The following is a 20,682-nucleotide window of genomic DNA, read 5'->3' as shown; positions in this document are numbered from 1 at the left end:
GGTAAATACGACAGAATCTCAAGACTGAGATTCTGCTTACAGATAGCTCACAGATATAGCTCTAGAGCTCTGTGGGTGGGCCATAGTTCAAGGGTAGAGCATGCGTTCCATCCCAGTAGTGAAATGTGTCAGGTAGCAGCTGATGAAATAGAAACCCAATTAAGGCCCTAGAGAGCCACCACCGATCAGAGTAGACCAGCCTTCCCTTTTGGCTGGGGCTGATGGGAGTTGTAATCCAACACCTCTGGAGGGCACCAGGTTTGGAAAGGCTGGAACAGACAATACTGGGCTAGTCAGACTGTAGTTTGATTCAGTTTAAAGCCACTTCACAAATAGAATGGTTTGCTGAATTAGCCTATCCTTCTACATGCACAGGGATTATTTAATATGTCCTAATAACTAATGAATTATTTGATAGGTTTCCCACCATCTTCAACTAACGTGTCACCCCCAGTTTAGATAAAGTTCTGGTTCCAGTAGAAAGCAATATTTTCCCCCCTTTTTCTAAAATAAAAGCAGAAGAACCTCCCTGTTCTTTGCTTGTCAGCTTTTTGCATTCATAATATCTGTTAATTATACGTGAGAGCAGTCATGTTTGGCTTTGTGGTATAATTAAGAGCATGGTTGTTTCATTTTGTTCTCTGCATTGATTTACTTCACTGGCTTATCATGGTATTGTTCAAGTGAGTGCCAAAAGTTAAATATATATATTTATACAACCACACAGTTGTTTTAAGAATGGTACTTAATGTGACCTGGGGTTGTGATTGAGGCACTTCTCAAGTGTCCATCTCTGGCAGACTTTATATTTTTTTAAAAGTCACAGGATACAGCAAGTTTTTCACCTGTGTGTAGGGTACTGGGGTTTCTGAAAAGAAAAGAGACAGAAATAGCATGAGAAGAGAAGAAGCAATATAAAGAGAGAAATCAAGAGGAAAATACGGCAAGAGGGTTTGCCCTTCATACTTAGCTGTATGCTCCAAATCTGGGACCATCTCATATGTGGGGTACTTACTGCAATTCTGGCAAAGGTCACCATCAAGAAGCCTTGGTAGAAAGGAGTCCATCTGACACCAACATTAACAAAGAATGCCTTTTGCAGTGCCAGCTCCAGGGTTTTGAGAGCCCTTGGGCAAGACATCTCCAAGGGCCCCCTCCCTCTGGGCCTACCTCCTCACTGCGATTGTCACCAGCCGCAATTGCCCCTCATCCCATTTCTCATTATTTCTACCACTTGCTTGCTGGACAGTCAGAGAGCCAGTGAGCAAGTCAACAGTGGCATCTATTGCTCCGCCTTCTCACCACCACTATTGTCTGGGCCAGGTTGCAATGATGAAGGAGAAACTCCAGGGGGCTCTTGTCAGTGGGCCCCTGCTGGGGTGTGGCCCCTTGGCAGGTGTCCAGTCATGCCCACCCTTGACACTGTCCCTGATAAGAACTGTTGCCCATCGACCCAGTTAGCATCTAGGCAGCAGACTGAACAGGCAAGCATAACGGTCTTAGTCTCCACCACTATGGTGAGATGTACTATATCTCTATTTAAATTATAGTAATTATTTCTAAATGTGCATAGACGCACAAATTAGAATATCTCCTTGTTTACTGGTGAGGTATTTCCTCTTTTTTTGGTGATTCATAAGTGGCCACCCTAACCCTCAGACATCCCCCTACCTTGCTGCCTTCTAGAGCCAGCTTTATCCATTTCCCCAGTTCTCTTCCAATTGAGAATGTACGGCCATTAATAGTCCCATGAGCTGGGGTCATCTATAGACATTTTTATTTTTAAAAATCCTCTGTCTAGAGAAGCTCCTGTATTAATGCATTTGCCCTACTCAAGCTTTTAAGTAAACGTGGCCTTTGTGAAACAGTGATAAGATTAGCTCCACTCAGGATAATTTATGGCAAACCCCTGGTATTGATTTCTTTTCTCTCTCTCCCCCACCCCCTGTCTTTGCTCAATTTTGCTTCCCACGCATATGTTCAGGGTGATCTTACTCACAGTCATATGATCTCAGCCTATGACTCACCTACTCCTCCAAATCTTTGGCTTCATCACGGATGGCAAAGCACAGCCAGCCAGTGTACAAGATTTCTGCTCTTAATAGAAAATACACATGCATATAAATACATCACCACTGCCATACTGTTCAGAACATAGATTGTAAATGTTGATTAATGGATAACTAACTTCAGGGGAATGTTCAAATATGTGATTTGCAACCATGTTGTTGTTCTTAATTTACATCTTAAACCTTCACATATTCTTTTCCCTTTCTTGTAATCTACTTCTTAGACTTGGAAGCTAATTGCAGAGTTTCAACTTAATTGAAATGCATCTTAGGTCTTCAGTAGGTTTTCAAAGCTGTAAGTGTGCAAATAATTTGTAGTCAGCAGCAGTGACAGTCATATCATGTGCTAGTGTGGTGTAGAAGTGACAGTGTTGGATTGGTTCAGGCTCAGTGTCAGCACCCAGAATAGTTGGGCAGCAGGACCGGCCCTACCATTGGGCAAAATGAAGCAGTGGCTTCAGGCAGCAGATGGGAGGTGGCAGCAAGATGTTGGAGAGGGCACCATCTTCTTCTTTGCCCTAGACAGCAAAATGTCTTGGTCCTCCCCTGTAAGGCTGATGAATTATCAGGCAAACAAAAACCTCCCTTCTGCTTTTCTTAAAAAAAAAACAAAACAAAAAACAAAACAAAAAGATTTTTACTAGTGTGTCAGACACACTGCAAATTGAAGCACAGGCTGAGACTGCAGCCACCTGCCACCCTCATTTCCTTACAATCCCTCTGGGCCCTGATACGATCAAGGGGCTGGTGTAACTCCCCTGTGAGGGAAGGTTACAACAGCTGTGATAGTTTACGTTGGAAAAAAGGTGAGTAAGGGGAGGCATGATAGAGATGTACAGAATTATGCATGGTGTAAAGAATGTAGATAGGGAGACATTTTTCTCCTTCTCTCATAATACTAGAACCCAATGGGGTCAACCCATCAAGCTGATTGTGGGGAGATTCAGGACAGATAAAAGGAAGGACTTCTTCACACAGCTCATAGTTAAAACTATGGAATTCACTTCCACAAGATGTAGTGGAAGTGAATTCCATATGGATGGCCTTCTCTCTGTCCCATCAGCCAGGACAGCTAGACTGGTGGGGACGAGGGAGAGGGCCTTCTCTGTGGTGGCCCCCACTCTGTGGAACTCCCTCCCTAGGGAACTCCGTCATGCCCCCTCTTTAATGAGCTTCCGTCGTGCATTAAAAACGTGGTTGTTCAGGCAGGCATTTGGGGTGGGTTAGGGTATTTTTAAAAAAATTTTTATGGTAAAATTTTATTGTTCTAAATTGTTTATGGTGGGTTGTACATCGCCCAGAGTGGCTGGGTGACCAGTCAGATGGGCGATTAATAAATTAAATAAATAAATAAATAAATAAATAAATGTAGTGATGGCCACCAATTTGGATGGCTTTAAAAGGAGATTGGACAAATTTCTGGAGGAGAAGGCTATCAATGGCTATTAGTCCTGATGGTTCTATGCTACCTCCAGTATCAGAGGCAGTTTGCCTATGTACACCAGTTGCTGGGGAACATGGGTGGGAGGGTGTTGTTGCACTCATGTCCTGCTTGTGAGTTTCCTGTGGGCAGCTGGTTGGCCACTGTGTGAACAGAATGCTGAACTACATGGACCACATGGTCTGATCCAGCATGGCAGTTGTTATGTCCTTAAGATGGTGGGTGGCTGCAGTCCCAGCCAGTACTTTGCTTTCCAGTGCCCCTGCCACTCTAGTAAAAATAATTTAAAGAAAGAAAGAAAAAGAGACCCCCCTGCCCTGATCAGCTTACTAGGGTGGTGTTATGAACCCCTAGAGGGCACCTTGCCTGCCTCCTCAAACCTGGCAATAGCCCCAAGAACTTTGGAGACAGTGGTTCACATCCTTGTTCAGCCATGAAGCTTACTGTGTGACATCACGCCAGTAACCATCTCTCAGCCTTATGTACCTCATGGGGTTGTTGTTAAGAACAAAATGGAGGAGGAGAACCTTGTATGCCGCCTTCTTGGAGGAAAGATGGGATATAAACGTAAGAAACACCATCCGGTAATGAAAAAGCCTTTGCCTTCCAGCATTTCACTATGGAAAATAGAGGAACATCCCTGTTCTCACATGAAGTTTCCTTGAGACATCATCCAGCCTCCCTCATTACATATTGCTTTTCTGCCTGCTGTACATTGAATCCATTCCCTCTGTAACAGCCTGGATTGTATTGACTCTGGAAACAAGGCTATGTTAGCAAACTAACCATAGCATTTTGAAAAATAATAAAATTTAATTTAATCTCAACCCCTCCTCCCCAACAGGAACAGAGAGAGAGAGAGAGAGAGAGAGAGGAGGAGGAGGCTAAAACATGCAGAACTTACTAGGTTTTAATCCCCCACCAGTTTTTATCTTCTCTTCAGCCCTATGAATTAGTTAAGCTGAAAGACACTAAAGGCACAATCCTATGCATGTTTAGACAGAAAGAAGTCCTACAATTCCCAGCATTCCAAGCCAGTATGGGGACTTTTTTCTGTCTAAACATGCACAGGATTGCACCCTAATTGACTGAAGTTCACCCAATGAGCTTCATGGCTGAGTAAGGAATTGAATCCAATCTTCTTAATCTAAATCCAGCCCTCTAACCACTACACTGCACTGACTCTCCATATATATATTTTAATGTATGGAATTCCCACTCTGGTGCCTGTGTGAGAATGAAAAATATTTTTTTAAAGGCAGCTGACCCATCTTTTTAAATGCGGAGATTTTGGAATGAGTTTATATGTTTCTGCATTATTGTTTAAAATTAAGGAGCATATTCTGTAAATGTATTCTGATTGGACCCTCTTTCTCTTTATTTTTCTAGATAACATTTAAACAGCTGTGATTTCTTTTCTCTCAATATTTACTCTAGTATATGGGCTGTATTGAAGTGCTGCAGTCAATGAGGTCTCTGGATTTTGGCACTCGGACACAAGTTACCAGGTAAGTGGCCAAAGACTGAAAGTAGCTTCTTACAAAATGCTGAATTGTTAATATTGCTATGAAGACAAAGGTGCAGGTTAGGTTTTTGAATTGTTAAGTTTATGAATTGTTAAGTTTGTTAAGTGTATGAATGGTTAAGTGTATGAATGGTTAAGTGTATGAATGGTTAAGTTTATGACTTGTTAATTTTTGCTATAAAGGCACAGGTGCAGGTTAAGTATTTCAACTGACTTTTTATGCAATATTTTTCATGCTAATAAAATGTATTAGCTTAATTATAATTGTTTCCTATATTTTAAGTTAGCCATGTTTCAGTTGAAGGTGTTTCTTTCTGAAACCAATGTTGGGCTATCAACAGTTTAGCAAATGCCAGTATATAAAACAGCACCTCTGTTTGTTATCTCGATCCTAAGCCTTAGCAAAATACCTGGTACACCACCCTGTGATTTGTGGCAGACTGCACGTGTAGAGGAATTCAAGAATGTGCAGAAATCTGATGGAACAGAACCCCCAACAAACTGATGTGGCCTACTGTATATGTTGTAACTGCATGTACATGTATGCCCCATAAAAAGATCCTTTTGTTTAAGACTGTACAACAAAAATGCAATCACCTGAATCAGAAGAAAATTGCTGGCAACGTTACTCAGGTGCCCCAAGCCGGCAAGAAGGATCCAACCACTGAATGAGGTTTCCATCTATGTAGCTAATGCAGCTGTACATCCATATTGTGACTCTCATCTGGGCCCTCTTGAACTGACACTAGGTGCATCTTTTAATGTAGATGGGGATACACCTCTTCTGCCAACACTTCTAGTAGCTGTAGGTACTGGTTGCATAAAGCTAGAGTTGGCAAAGGTCCAACATTCATAATCGATGCTGGGTCATTTGAATGGCCTGACCCCTTTCCTTTATTTTTGCTTTTGTATGCATGGTCTGAAAATCAATCTAAAAGTATGTTTGGCTGTCCTTTCGTCAAGTTGTCACTCGGAATATACTTTATCATTGTGGTGTGGCTCTAGTTTACATCAGTACCAGTTACTGCAGGGACATCAGAGGGAAAATGGGGTTTGATGTTTGGTGCTGAATGTATTTCGTGTCCTAGTATAAGTCCCAGGCATCAGCTCAGCAAGTAAAGAGCCTGAAGCAGGATATTATTCCAATAATATATTGGCCACCACCAATCATATGAATGAATACCGTAAAATGTCTCCATTCAGCGGGAAGCAGTGAAGACAACTCATGGTTCCCTGAGGGCCATTTAAGCACGAGCTATATTGTGCTGTGATGTCGTCTTGAGAGGTCTGTAACTTCTTTTGTAAGTTCTGCAAAGAGATCTTTTGCTGTATTGTACTTAAAAGGAAGCAGAGGACAGAGGTTGTTTCCTATGTTAAACCTAACGTGGGAGTAAACGCTGTCATGTTTCACTTGCATACGTTCGTGTGGAATCTCATGCGTCTCTTCTCCAAAAACTTTCCTATAATCAAGAACAGGTATGGGGAACCTCTGCCCATGGGCTTCAACTCCCATCAGTCCCAGCCAGCATGGCCAATGGTCAGGGATGTTGGGAGGTGTAGTCAAGCAAATTCTGGAGGACCACAGGTTCTCCACACCTGCTCAAGGGTGTGGAAAAATAAGATTGTGTCTTTCAAGATGCAAACTTTTTATTCTTTTCCAACCTGACTGTGCTCTGGCATGATGGATTCTGGAGCTATAGTTTCCTAATATTATGACTTTTGTGTCCAGTAGCTCGATTGTGGGAAATTGGTGTCTGATTAGGGGCACCATTTAGATAGGTTGGTGGGGGAGCAATTCCTGTTCCTCCTGTTTTTTAGACTGTGCATGATGATTTTTCAATGGCATCCACAGCTCTGGGTGTTATAAATTATTTAAAATAAGAACATCACAAATGCTTTTAAAATATATACTGCTTTTGCAACTTCATCTTGAATATATCTGGGAGCAGCCCTTTGGTCTTTGTATGAATCCCACCCCCTATAATCTGTGCCTGAATGTGTTAGGGTTAAATATATATATATATGGGGGGGGGAGCAGCATCAGGAAATGAAAAGAGAGGCAAGTCTTGTGCCTCTAATTGACTGGAAAAAAAGCACATTGATCAGGATGTGTATTCAGTTTTTTTAAGAGGCATAGGCATAGCATAGGAAGCAGCTATACCAGGAAATGGAACCAATTACCTAGGGAGGTAATGGGCTCTCCCACCCTGGAGGCATTCAGGATGAAACTGGACATCCATCTGTCAGGGATACTTTGACTTAGGGCATCTCTACACCAGGCTCAAATCCTGTATTTAAAACGGGGCTTTCTGCTTCCATTTTAAATGCAGGATCACAACAACTCCCTTTTTCACATATTTCCTTTCCCCCCTCCCCTTTCCCCTTCCTTCTCCCCATATCTGAGTCTTCCATTATCTTTCATTGATCTTGCTCCTCTCCTTGCTGCTTGTCCTCTTTTCATGGAGGGAACTCAAGCGGAACACAACAGGGTAATTTGATAGCTCATTATCTGGATTCTATTTAAAAATGGAACATTTAGTGCAAGACACGCCCTGGAGGGTCACGGCATCATGTAAAGAGCCTGCAAACTTCAGAGAGAGAGTCATCTCAATCGCAGGATAAAAGCTCCGTGTGAAGAAGCCCTTAGATTCCTGCATTGAGCAGGGTGTTGGACTTGATGGTCTTATCGGCCCCTTCCAACCCTACTATTCTATGATTCTATGAAAGGTTATTTGTTCACCTGGCCTGGTATTATCTGTTCTGACTGGCAGTGGATCTCTAGAGTCTTACGCAGAGATCATTCCCATCACTTGATCCTTTTTGAGCAGAAATGTTAGGAATGGATCCTGGGACTGTCTGCATATTTATTTATTTTATATGTTCATTTCTATACCACCCAATAGCCAAAGCTTTCTGGGCGGTTCACAACAATTACAAACCACAAATACGAGATAATGAGAACATAATATAAAATCTTTTACATACTTTAAAAACCAATTAAACAGCTAAAACAGTTGCAATAAGATACTGGACCTGAAAAAAAACACCCTGATATAAATGCCCCATCATATGCTGTCAAATGCTCTACTGCTATATGCTTTACTGTTGAGCAATGGTCGCTCCCCTAAGGGCTTTTCCCACTTCCTGTATCACATTAACAAACATTCCAACTCTTTCCTAGTGTCATTAGTGGTGTGAACTCTCCTACAGTGACCATAGGGATAATCCAGCCCCATGTCTGCATACATGTATAGAACAGTGCACAGAGGCCCCCATTATGAGTGCAAACAAGCCCCATATCAGGGCTGAGTCCAGGCCCTTTGAGATGTCTGAAGACTCTGATTCTGAATGAGAACTGGAACAGCTAGATCAGAGAATGGGGGAGGAACATCCCTCAGAGGCCCCAGACATTGAGAGAGAATCTTCCCAAGGGTTTGACAAACAGATGGCCCAGGCCAAGTTGCTTCCTCCCCGCTCCACCATGGGAACCCAAGTTTCCAAGGAGGAGGAAGAAGGGCGTGACTTGAGCAACACCAGAGTGTGTTGCAAGTTGAAGTGGCGGAGCTAGGGGCGGGGCTAAGGCGCTTAGAAACCAATGCAGAAGGGAGCTGCCCTAAGGGAGGGGCATCACTGTTAGGCAAGTTTGGCCAACAGTATCCACGGGCAAACTGTCAGCAACTTCACTACCCTGCGGATTGTCTTCCCTAATAGGGATCTTAGAATAGTCGTTTAGAGCCTGGGGCAGTTTGTTTCTTTGAATCTGCACTGTGGAAAGGCTTGCCTTTAGAATAATAGAGCTGTCATAGCTTGAACTACAAGTCACTGTTTAGTTGATTGCGAAGGGGGAGAATGATCAAACACAACACCCCATGGGTCACTCATCCCCATTCAGTTCCTAGGTAGACACACATGCTTGAAACCTTACTGTGATGACTGCAGATGCTATTTCACATCGAGGCCATAGCAGAGCAGTGAAAGGGCCTCGTGTTTCCCAGCAGGGCACTCAACGCTGCAGGCCCAGACACGCAGATGCTTGTGACTGAGCTTATGGCCATTTGACTGGCTTGAGCAGGAATGTGGAATGTGTGGCCCTCCAGATGTTGTTGGAGTACAACTCCCATCATCCCTCAACATTGGCTATGCTGGCTATGGCTGATGGGAGTTCAGGCCATCAATATCCGGAGAGCCACATGTTCTCCACCCCTGAGGTGGAGCAACCCGATAGGAAGTGGGGCAGTTCTGTTAGAAGGCACCTGCCTGTATCCCTGAGCTCTGCAGGTGTGGGGAATCTGTGGCCCGCCAGATGTTGTTGAACTCCAACTCCAGTAGGCATGGATAATAGTCATGGAAGATGGGAGTTGTAGTCCAACAACGTCTGGAGGGGCACAAGTTTCCCAACTCTATACTGGGGCATATTATGTACAGTTTGGTGTCCGAGATGTAACACTCAGTTGCACATTCCAATGCACACGTGGATACATATTGGATTTATACTGTGGTGAAGTGATACACATTACATTTGCATGAGGGATCTGCTTCGCTAGATTGGAACAGATGTCTAGGAAAACATAAAGCCAAGGGTGGTAATCCTAGTAGTAAGCAATCAAGGAAAAGAGAATATGGGGGTGGAGAGAGAGAGATAAATTCCTTACATATTTCCATAATCAATAAAGAAGATGCTAAAATGAGCTTAAGACTGTGCCTAGTTATTAAAAGAGGCTTTTGCATTAAAGCAGAAGCAGAAGCAATGCATTTAAAAATTAATTGTTAAAAGCTTAAGTCATTAAAGCTCCGATTCACTACGGTTTAATGCAGCCTTAATGGATTGTTCAGACTTGGAGTCGGAAGCTTTTTGCTATTGCAATTAACTTATGCATATCATTAAGTTGCAAAAAAAAAAAAAGGATGGTACAACCAACATTGAATAAACATTTCACATTCATATTCTTCCATAAAGTATTAGAAACAAACCCCATATCATTCTGGAAAGCAAAAAAGAAAAGAAATGGAAGGTAAATGCTCAGTTGCTATTCACACAGTAAAGCCTGGCTCTATATAATTGAATTTTTTTTATAAAGTAACATATTACATTTACAGTATGCAGTGGAATGCTACCACATATGTCAGATTTCCCCACCGTGGCAACCCCCAGATGTGTAGGACAACAACTCCCATTATTTCCAGCCAGCACAGTGATTGGGCATGCTGGCTGGAGATAATGGGAGTGGTGGTTCAACACATCTGGAGGGTGCCAGGTTGGGGAAGGCTGATAGGGCTTTTCTACATGAAGAATTTATCATGTGCTCATCATTCCCTACTATGGTTGTTTACGGGTTCATAAGACAACATCATGCCCCTCCAGTTTCAGTTCTGTGTCTTACCAGCACTTTCGGTGAGTTTTTTTTAGAGAAGGGAAAATGCAGCACTTCATTATGAAAGCGAAAGAAAGCGCGATTTCCTCTTGTGTACTTGTACTATCCCTCTGTACCATAGTGCCATCTAGAGGTTATGTAGTAGAAAAGCAGGAAAGGAAACAGCCGTCATGTTGTGTGCTCAGATCTCAATTCTGCAACAAAACTGAATGAAGATACAGTGGATTAACAACTGATTAACAACCTTGTGTAGAAAAGCTCATAGCATAGGAAGATAAGAGGAGCCCTGCTGGATCAGACTGAAGGTACATCTAGTCCAGCATTCTGTTTTGCACATTGGCCAACGAGATGCTTCTGGGAAACCTGCAAGCAGGACATGACAGCAGTTGCTGTCTTCCCACTGTTGCCCGTCTCCTCCAGAAATAATATTCAGTAGCATACCAAGGACCGGAGCCTTGTGTGGCCAAAATGGCACCAACCATACACAAGAGGGAGGTATTAGCATGCTTGTGGGAATTCTGAGGTTTGCAGAAGTACAAAAAATCTTTAGAGGAAAAAAACAAAGCGGGGAATGCCCCCTGCAAAATACTCAGTGAGACTGAGCTTACCTAGTGAACATGGAATCATAGCTGACTGTTGAGGGAAATGGAACGCCAACTGGGAAGGGAATATTATGGAGTATCTTGGAAAAGGGTATGGCCGGTTAGCTGGAACCCTGAATAGGAGCACTTCACACTGCAGCATTTTGTTGCAGGTACTATTTGAATACAACTCTAGGCAGGTAGGGTTCTCTCCTCATGGGAACCCTGCTTTTTGATTCCCAGTTGTGCAGAGAGAGACCTATTTGCATAAGATCTATGCAGATGTTCAACTGAGCAGGTTTAATATGAGGTGGGGGCCCATTAGTGCAATCCTGCTCTCCCATCCCCATGCATATTCCTTGTAGACAGTTTGAATAAATGCCCAGGGTGTAATACTGGGTCTATCATTTGAATCTTGTGGAACTCCTCACTTTACATTTTAGAACCTGGATATGGATACGTGAAATATAATGCACCATTTTTTTTTTATCAAGTGTCACAGAAGAATGTACAATTCAGGATGTGTCCCTTGGAAATACTTGGACGGAGGGTACCAACCCTTTTCCGGTCAGTCTACAATGGGATGAATATCCAACCAGTCTGTGTTTATCACCACTGGTATTACCACCTTCAACACTTGTAAGCAAGAATGAAAATGTTGCAATCTCCCCTCTCAGTTCCATAACACTTTGTGTTCTGTCTTTCTAATTTCATTTGAAAACCATCAACAAAACAAATAGTAAACATGCTTTGTATGGCAGTCTTGGACTTTCCCCAGATATGCACATGAACTAGCTCCTTTTGTTTTGTCATAAATACATCACACAGGTCATGAATCTATTACTAAATTGTTTGACTTGTTTCCCCTTATGTATTATCCAGCTAACCATTGTTTGGGGCCTTTAATGGGATGACAACAGTGGGTTCGGCACCTTGAAAATGGCCAGGCAAAACAGCTCGGGGTGGGAGGCATCTGAAATTGTAGGGCTGACTGGATAAGGCAGACTTTGTCTTGATGATTAGACTTTCTACTTTGTTGATACATACAATCCCTTTCTGTTCTGTGGGTGAAGGCAGGGCCTCTAGTGCTTAAAAGCCAATCTTCAACAGCATTCTTATTCTGTTACATCAGCCCATGTTCCCTGCTCTCAGTCTAATTTGGAGAAACAATAAACAAAGTGGACCAGTGTCGTGGCAAAGTCGCCTCTCCTCCTCAACAAAGTTCTTCTCTAGACTGTCTAAAAGAGTGCAGACCCTAGGGTTGGCAAGTTGCTTGACACCAAAGAGCTCTCAAGTTGTCTTTGAGCCTGAAATGACTGTTTTCTTGCACTTTCTGGGCAACTGGAGTAGTGAATTCTTCAAGTACAGGCTAGAGTACTGTCTGTCCCAGCTCAGTAGATAATGCGGGCAGTTGCCAGGAGAAATACAGTTCTAGGGGTTCAAGGCTAATGAAGTAAATCAAAGTCAAAACCAATTCCCTGCCTGCTTTAGACAACAAGTTCTAAAGTGTGGGGGTCTATTGTGTTCCTTCCCACTCCAGTTTTCCCAACTGCATCCCCCTTTCTTCCATACAAATGAATTAATCCGAAGAGTCCATATGGAATGGGAAAAGGGGGTACTGCAGTTGGAGGAACACCCAAAAGAGAAAACAGTTAATTTCCTGCCCAGTTCCTAACATCTCAAGAGCATGGATTGGGAGGTAGGTGTGTCGTCCTCCTGCTATAGTTTTCCTGGCTCCAGACTCTTCCCTTTGCTCTTTCTGTGGCAGGGAACAGGGAAAAAGAATTGCAACTGGGGAAAACCCTTGAGGACAAACAGCAAAATACCATGGGCTGACTATGAGTAGACCTGTAGGTGGCCTTGTACACGATGACACTTGCCCCCAGGCCTCACTCATTTGCAATTGCCTATCAGGTATCCAGCACTATATTGAACCATCTGATCATTAAACGGCAGCATTGCTTTATCTTTGCATCCCCTTTCTTGCCAGTATCCTTACTTATAGCCACATTTTAAATTCCCCTAAAGTCACAGGGCTCCAACAGCCTCCATATCCTACAACAGGGGTGGGCAAGAAAGTATATCTCCAGATATTTTGGACTTCAACTCCCAGCATTCTTGACCATTGGCCATGCTGGCAGGGGCTTCTGGGAGTTGAAGTCCAAAACATCTGGAGATCTACCTTCTGCCCACCCCTGCCGTACAACAGACATCTGCAATCTTTGCAGAATCTTCGCATCTTAATCCCAACCTACAACATTGGTCCCAGTTTTAATTTTGTTGAATTATTTTTTTATTAATTTATTACATTTCTATACTGCCCATTAGCTGAAGCTCTCTGGGTGGTTCACAAAACAAACTTAAAACCATAAAATAGAATAACACAGCAAAATAGAATATAAAAACCGTAAGTTTAAAACAGAATAAAACCAAAGTAGAAACCCATATAAAAGCCCACAGCAGTCAGTACAAAAATCTAAAATTGCACTAATGCAATTTTTAGAACTGAGAGACTAAAAAGCATGTTTAACATATATGTCCTCTTTCATATATGTACAGGTTTAGTGGTTATTCCTTCTTCTTTGGGACACCTGGAAAGTGAAACTCATGGTATGGGGAGTGATATCTACCAAAATTCTTAGGATCTACATTAAACTAAAATTCCCAGGATATTGTTTAAGGGAAACCATGATAGTGCAAGTAGTGTAGAATAAATTTGCACTGTAAGCATACCCTTTCTTCCTTCCTTCTCCCCTGCCTCATCTTTTCTACTTTTTAATATATAAAATAGATTTTTCAAATAGAATTACAAAAACAAAACAATATTGTCATAGAACTGAAAGTGGAGATTGCAATATGATTGTCTTTGCCTCAGTATGTGTTGACAAAGATACCAGTGGTAATAAACAGATGTGTTAGATATGAATAGGATATATCACTGTCCCTCATACAGAAGTACAGAGAACAATTTTAGTGGTCTTTTACTAAAGCTTTTCACCCAGTCCATAGGTGTCAAAAGGGGACACCATTTCTATAGACCTTTACCAGGCTATCTGGGGTATGACATCATACTGAGATCTTCAGAGGTGACTCTGTTCTGCATCCCTCCTTTAACTGAGATTAGACGGGTAGGTATGTAGGCAAGGCCTTCTTGGTGGTGGTGGTGTCTAGGCTCTGGAACTCCTTCTCCAGGAGATGTGTTTGTCTCCATCCCTTTCCTCCTTCTAACAAATGATGAATATTATTCTCTTCTATTGGTTTTTTTATGAAGATTACATTCTTTTTTTTGTGCCTTGGTTCTTGCTGCTGCCTGTTTGTTTTCATAGTGATATCTTTGCTATATTGATTGTTTTGGTTGCAAAGGCAGCTCCTGGTTTGAGGGGGCACTAGCAAAATGCCCATTAGTGAGTCCCATTCCATCTCAGTGGGCCTCTTCCAGCTTACTTAGTAGCAGTGCCAGTTGTCTGGCACATACCTCTGATGTAGTGTCACTCTGGGTGTTTGGTCTTATCCAGCATGGCTCATATGTTCTTACGCTTGTAACTGTATTGTTGGTTTTAGAATGCATTTTTAACTATTTTTTTTACACCACTTTATTAGTATGTCAACCAAAAAGCAACAGAAACATTTATATAATTTATTTAGTTGAGTAGAGATCTTGCTCATCATCAAGTGGCCTTTTTTAAGCAAATGCTGTGGTGCCAGAATTCACTAGAAGATGGCCAGTGCCCTAAAACATCTGGCAAATTAAAATGGATGCACACTGCATTAGGTTTGCAGCAGTGAGCAAATAACCCACTCCCAAGAGGTTCAAGCAGAACCAAGACTTGTATCTATTCTCTGCTTTTTTAGAAAATCCGAATTAGGTGTCACGGTAACATAAATTCCATGTCAAGAAAAGAAGAATCCTGCAATCTATATAAATTATCAAAATGAAGTACCATTACATGTTTTGGTTTTCATTTTCTGCATCATTTATCCTATCTATCTATCTATCTATCTATTCATTTCATTTCATTTCATTTCTATACCGCCCAATAGCCGAAGCTCTCTAGCTACTTCTGTTCAACACAGTTGTTTCTCTCCCCTGCAAATCTTATTTAACCAGCCCTCTGGCTTCTGAAATTTCACTGGGTACTACTTACATTTTTAATCCTCTATTTTGACAGCCATGGAACAAACCTGTAGAGTAGGCCACATATAGGAAGCTGAGGCTGACAAGAGACAGAGAGAGAGACCGAGAGAGGCTTGCCTAAGGCCAATTCATGAGGGGAAAGATTTGAACTTCCTAGCTCATTATCCAGTCTTTACATTAACTCTCTTTAGATTATCAAAATGTTTCCATGGGAGTAAAGATTTTGGGCTGTTCGACAAGGTGTTTCCCACTGGGCGATAAAAATAATAGAGACCACTTACTAGAAAACATTGACTTCCCCCTGGCAGGGGGAGGGAATTACTGGATTGGGTAGCTGTTCCCGAAGCCCTGCTATTTTTCTGCTTTCAAGAATGAGAACCCTTGTTATTGGGTTTGCTTTGGGCGTATTCATTCTCCCCAGAGGGTCTTGGATGAAGCAGCTGAGCATTCATTTATTGCCAAATTTCAGTTGCCCCTCATTTCCCCCCTCATTCAGCTTTTCTGTGTATTTTCTCTACATAACAAGCCACTCTGTTTCATTCGCTATTGGGCCCCTGTATATGCCTGAAGAGAAGATTTTTACATCCTTATAAAGGCCAATTTAGTAGCTAGGCATCTGGCAAGGCCTTTTTCTCTGATTAATTGTTTGCAGGATGGGAATTAAACTGAATGTAATAAAATAATAATAATAATAGTAAACTGAACATAATAAATTATGATTAAACTGAATGTTGTATTATTATTATTATATTTAAATCCAGCTTTCCTGCTATAGGTACCCAGAGCAACATACAACACAAGAGTAAAACCATGTAATATAATAAGTAAAAATGCAAGTACAACAAATGATTTCTAAAACCAGTAACAAAATACAGCCAACACTGAAAAACAAAGTGAAATAGAACTGCAATGGTGGCAAGAGTTAACCAAAAAAAACAAAGTTACACATTAAGGGCGCAATCCTATGGCCGCTAAACGGCCATAAGATTTTTTGTGTTCTGGGAACCAAGCTTGGAGCCAGTGCTCCAATGTCGGTTCCTGGAAAACTGACTTCCCGCCCCCTCTTCTGCTGCCTCTTAGGTGGCGCATTTTGTCCCCGGCTCCACGCTCATAGGAGCAAAGAGGAGCCGGGTAAAAGGGGGCGTTCCTGGGGGCGGGGAGGAGAGGGGACAGTGGAAGTGCTGTTACGATGCGCCATCCGGCCTCTGCCCCTTCCCCCGCTCTGAGCTGTCCTGGCTAGATAGCCGAAAGAAATGTTCAGCCATCTAGCCGCAAATGCAAGGCAGCCAGAGCGTGGAGAAAATCCCCTCCATGCTCTGCCCACTCTGCATTGGATAGCTGGTCACCTAAAACTAGGTGTTACACATTAAAAGCCCATTGAAATAAAAGTGTCTTCAATTTCTAAAGAAGACACAAAGAGAGAGCCGGATGAATTTCAACTCTAAGAGCATTCGAGAGTTGTTGTTGCAGCACCGCAGAGAAGGCCCTGTCTCTCCTGCTTACTTGTTGGCTCTCCTGAGATGGTACCAATAGCAAGACCTGTAACACTGATCTTAATTCCCAGGTAGATTTATATGGGAACAAGCAACTCCCAAGGTAACCAGGTCCAAAGCAGTTTAGGGTTTTAAAGGTGCTGTTTAGGGCTTTAAAGGCTAGAACCAGCACTCTGAATTGAGCCTGGAAGTAAATAGGAAGCCAACAGAGTTGCCATAAGAGTGCTCTGATCTGTGAGCACCAGACAAAAGTCTGGCTGCTGCATTTTGGACCAACTGAAGCTGCCGGACTGTTTTCAAAGCCAGACCCATGTAGAGTGCATTACAACAATCCAGTCTGAAGGCAACTGAAGTATGGAAGGCTGAAACCAAGTCCTCCTTCTCCAGGTAACACTGCAGCTGGTGTATCAGCCAAAGCTGATAAAAAGGCATGCCGAGCATCCAAGGAAAGTGATAGATGAAGTAGTACCCCAAAGCTGCATATATTCTCCTCTTGTCATGGTTCCTTTGGCCCTCCCTCTTTCCTCCAGCACTCACAACACACAAAAAGAGAGGCTTCAGTCTCACGCCTTTAATTCATTATTCTCAGGCTCATTACAGATGCAAATACTCGAAGACTCTCTGGCTACAAAGGAATGCCTCCAGGGGATTCAAATGGGAATAAACGAGAGTTGCCCGCCGTTTGAAAAGGTGGCTGTCTGACTAGGCTAACTTAGAGAGGGAGGTTCCGCCCCTCGCCTGCTGCTTCCCTGCATAGCCTATCACGCATTGCTAACTGGTTCAAACATCTAAGCTCTGCCTCTGACGTTTCTGTCTTAGCTCTGCATCTCCGCATGGCGTCCCTTAGGACACAGACCTCAAGCTCCTCCTCCTCCTGCTCGCTGTTTCTCACAGAGGTATGTGAGGATGAGGTTTCATGCCTGGCCTTCTGGGAGCTGGTAACCTGAGAAGCACACCTATCCATATCTGAGCTGGCCTGTGAAAAAACCTCCCCCAGTTCTGGCTGCTCCTCTTCTGAATCTGAGATGCTAACTATCTCTCTGCACTCAGAATCAATCCTGACACCTCTGTGGGGAGTGCAGTTTCATCCAGGACAGTTTGAATCACCTCACTTACATCATCAGTGTTCTTTATCCAGTGGAGGCTGGTGGCTCCGATGTCAGTGGGGCAATGAATCTGCTTCCGGTTTCAGTAAGAACTCTAAAGCAGAGTTAATCTGCTATATCTACTTTCGATTTTGTCGCAGAATTGAGATCTGAGCAGTACATGGGGAGCATTTCCTTTCCTGCTTTTCTGCTACATAACCTCTAGGTGGCACTGTGGTACAGCAGAATAATGCAAATACACAAGAGGAAATAGCACTTTCTTTTGCTTTCACAATTAAATACCGCATTTTCCCTGCTCTAAAAAAACCTCACCGAAAGTACTGGTTAGACACAGAAGCAAAACTGGCGGGGCATGATATCATCTAAGCAACCTGTAAATAACCATGAGTAGGGAATGACAAGTCCATGATCAATGCCTCATGTAGAAAAGGCCTATAAGGCCCCTGGTCGCCATTCTTATGGTTCTTTATCTTTGGACCAGACCCTTTCAAATACCTTCAAATTGAGGACTACCTTTGTAAAGTACACCACATGGGCAGCCTAATTTTCATGCTGGTTGTATCAAAATAAGAAATGGAAGATCAGATAATGGTGTCTCTTGTCTAGTTTGGTCCTCCTCTCCCTCCCCCCCTTCATAATACCTTTCTGCCAAATGCTAATCCCTGACCCCACCTGTTCAGGACTTACTCCCAGGTAAGTGTGCATAGTATTGCAGCCTAAAGCCCTTTTGTCAAATTCCTCTCAGACCCATCAGGCATCACTTTAAGCAAAACTCGTAGTGATTATATCCATCTAAAGTAATTAAAGGTGCAATTCTATGCATGTCTCGACAGAAAAAGGCCTACAACTCCCAGCAGGCCCCAGCCCAGATAGTAGAAAACTTATTTATGGAATGGGTTTTGTCCATCATTTCTCTGAAGGCAAACTCATATGGCCAGATAAATTTCTTTCTGTCAGGAGCGCCTTGGCGGCCTCTCTCAGTAGATTCCAATAGCCAACTCAAGACACAGACGAAAGGATTTCTTTTCAAAGCTTTAATCCTTTTACAACTTAATGACTCTTTCAGATGCTAATCACCAGTGACTAAAGCAAGGAACAGTAGAGTGGCCTAAGCTTCAAGTAGGCAGTTGATCCCCGTTTGAAAGAGAGTCACTTGAAGACCCAGAACTTATGGGCTAGGGAGAGTTCCTCCCTCTTTCCCTTGGGTCTATGGGAGGCGGCTGTTGCTTGCGCGCCAAACAGGCGCTACGCGTTCTTTCCGCGCCCTCCATCGCTTGTCGCTCTTTGCGTCTGCGTCGAGCATCTAAGAAGCTCCCCTCCCGCACTCCCTCACTGCCAGGGTCACTATCTATCTTAGGAATGCTGGCAGGAGGAATCTCTGCCAGGTGCTGGGCCTGTGAGGGATGAGCTGGCCCCTCTCCCACGGATTGCTGTTCCTCCTCAGAATCCAAACTGCTCTGAGGCTCTCTGGGCTTAGTTTCTACCCTGACACTTTCATTCAAAAATCTGTGTGAGGAAAAAGGGTGCTTATTGAAGCAACTAAATGCAGCAAATATGGTTTGGGGTCAAGGAACCCAACTACTGTTACAATAGGGTAGGTTGCTTTAAAGAAAAATGCATGTCATCTTGTTGTTTTTGCACATGATAGTCTAAAACTGAATTTGCCATGTAGAATTAAAGCCTATTAGAGCCAGTGGGCACTGGTGACCTGTTTTCCAACTCTGTGAAAATAACGTGATTACATATTCATGGTTGCAATAGTATGGATGAGAGTTGTTCCCTGAAATGTGTGTGTTTTAGTTGCAAAGGTTCGCTGGAGTTTAACTGTGAATTGATCACTGCTTCTTTGTCAGTCTCATACTGTTTAATATGTAAAGCTTTGAAAGACAACAACAACACACATATAGTTTACATTTTGATTCTAAGGACTAGGTGTTTTCCTGTGGCATTCAAACACCAATGATTTGGAAGCACAGTGTCAGTGACTTTGGCAAAGCTAACTTCTTTTTTCTCTGCAGAACTGTGAGGAGGATAATTCAATGCTACATTCCATGACAAAACAGAGACTCTGAATGATCTTATATCAGATGTTTCTTTGTTGAGGCATGGGGGGGTGGGGATAATGCAGCATGCCATTTGACTATATGGTGTGTAATTTCTCTGTCTTTGATGTAGGGCATTAAATGCCACAAACATTTTATTAGCCATCTGCTTTTTTTCTCCATCTGGAGAAACTCCACAAAGAGAATATTTAAAAGAGAGGACATACAATTAAATGTGGGTGGGAAGGAAATGGTATTAGATGTTAAGGGTGTTTTTTTGTTAAATTTATATCCTGCCTTAAAAAAAAACTGCTTAAGGCAGCTTAATATTCACAATAACTCTGCAAGGTAGGTTAGATTGCTAGTTATTTGCCCAAGGTCACCCATTCAGCTGCCTGGCTAAACGAGGCTCCTGTATGATCCAACTCTACCACACTACTATGGCTCTGGGAGAAGGAGTATACAGTGAAATCTATCCCAGGTTGGAAGTATTTTGATAGAAAGGGAAATACACCATCAAGCTCTATCCCAGTTAACATAGGAACACAGGAAGCTGTCTTATCCTGTGTCAGACCCTTGGTCCATCTAGCCCAGTATTGTCGACACTGACTGGCAGCAATGGCTCTTTAGGGTTTCAGGTGGGAGTTTTTCCAACCCTACCTGGAGATGCCAGGGATCGAATTTGGGACCTTCCACATGCAAAGCAGATGCTTTACCACTGAGCCGCATCCCTCCCAACATTTGGATTCTCTTCTGCAAAATGCTATTTAAAAAGAAGTATCTGAAGTGAATTAACCTACGGCCATTAGGGAACAGAGGCGGCAGCAGTATACCAGGTCAGTCTGTCCATCTAACTCAATACTGTCTACTTTTATCAGCAGCAGGTTCCCAAAGTCTGAAGGAGAAGGGTTTATCTTA

At 42.8% G+C, this 20,682-nt stretch overlaps 1 protein-coding gene across 4 annotated transcripts in view; it reads left to right on the top strand.

Annotated features, from left to right (window-relative positions):
- The window catches only part of SHC4 (SHC adaptor protein 4), an 80,773-nt gene that overhangs the window by 21,108 nt on the left and 38,983 nt on the right, over positions 1–20,682 (top strand). For 2 of the 4 annotated variants that reach the window (XM_084817129.1, XM_084817130.1), the window contains exon 2: positions 4,948–5,018. In XM_084817129.1, coding sequence (XP_084673255.1) covers positions 4,948–5,018 — 71 coding nt within the window. Of the gene's footprint in view, positions 1–2,735; positions 2,876–4,425; positions 4,630–4,947; positions 5,019–20,682 lie in introns of those variants that run through there. The other 2 variants (XM_084817132.1, XM_084817131.1) reach the window with 2 other exon arrangements.

This window comes from Heloderma suspectum, chromosome 11 (genome assembly GCF_057233095.1).
Source record: "Heloderma suspectum isolate Gila_16-S chromosome 11, 16-S_ref, whole genome shotgun sequence".
Taxonomy (NCBI): Eukaryota; Metazoa; Chordata; class Lepidosauria; order Squamata; family Helodermatidae; genus Heloderma; species Heloderma suspectum.
The sequence above is the reverse complement of the archived record's forward strand: the minus strand, read 5'-3'. Positions and strand labels throughout refer to the sequence as shown.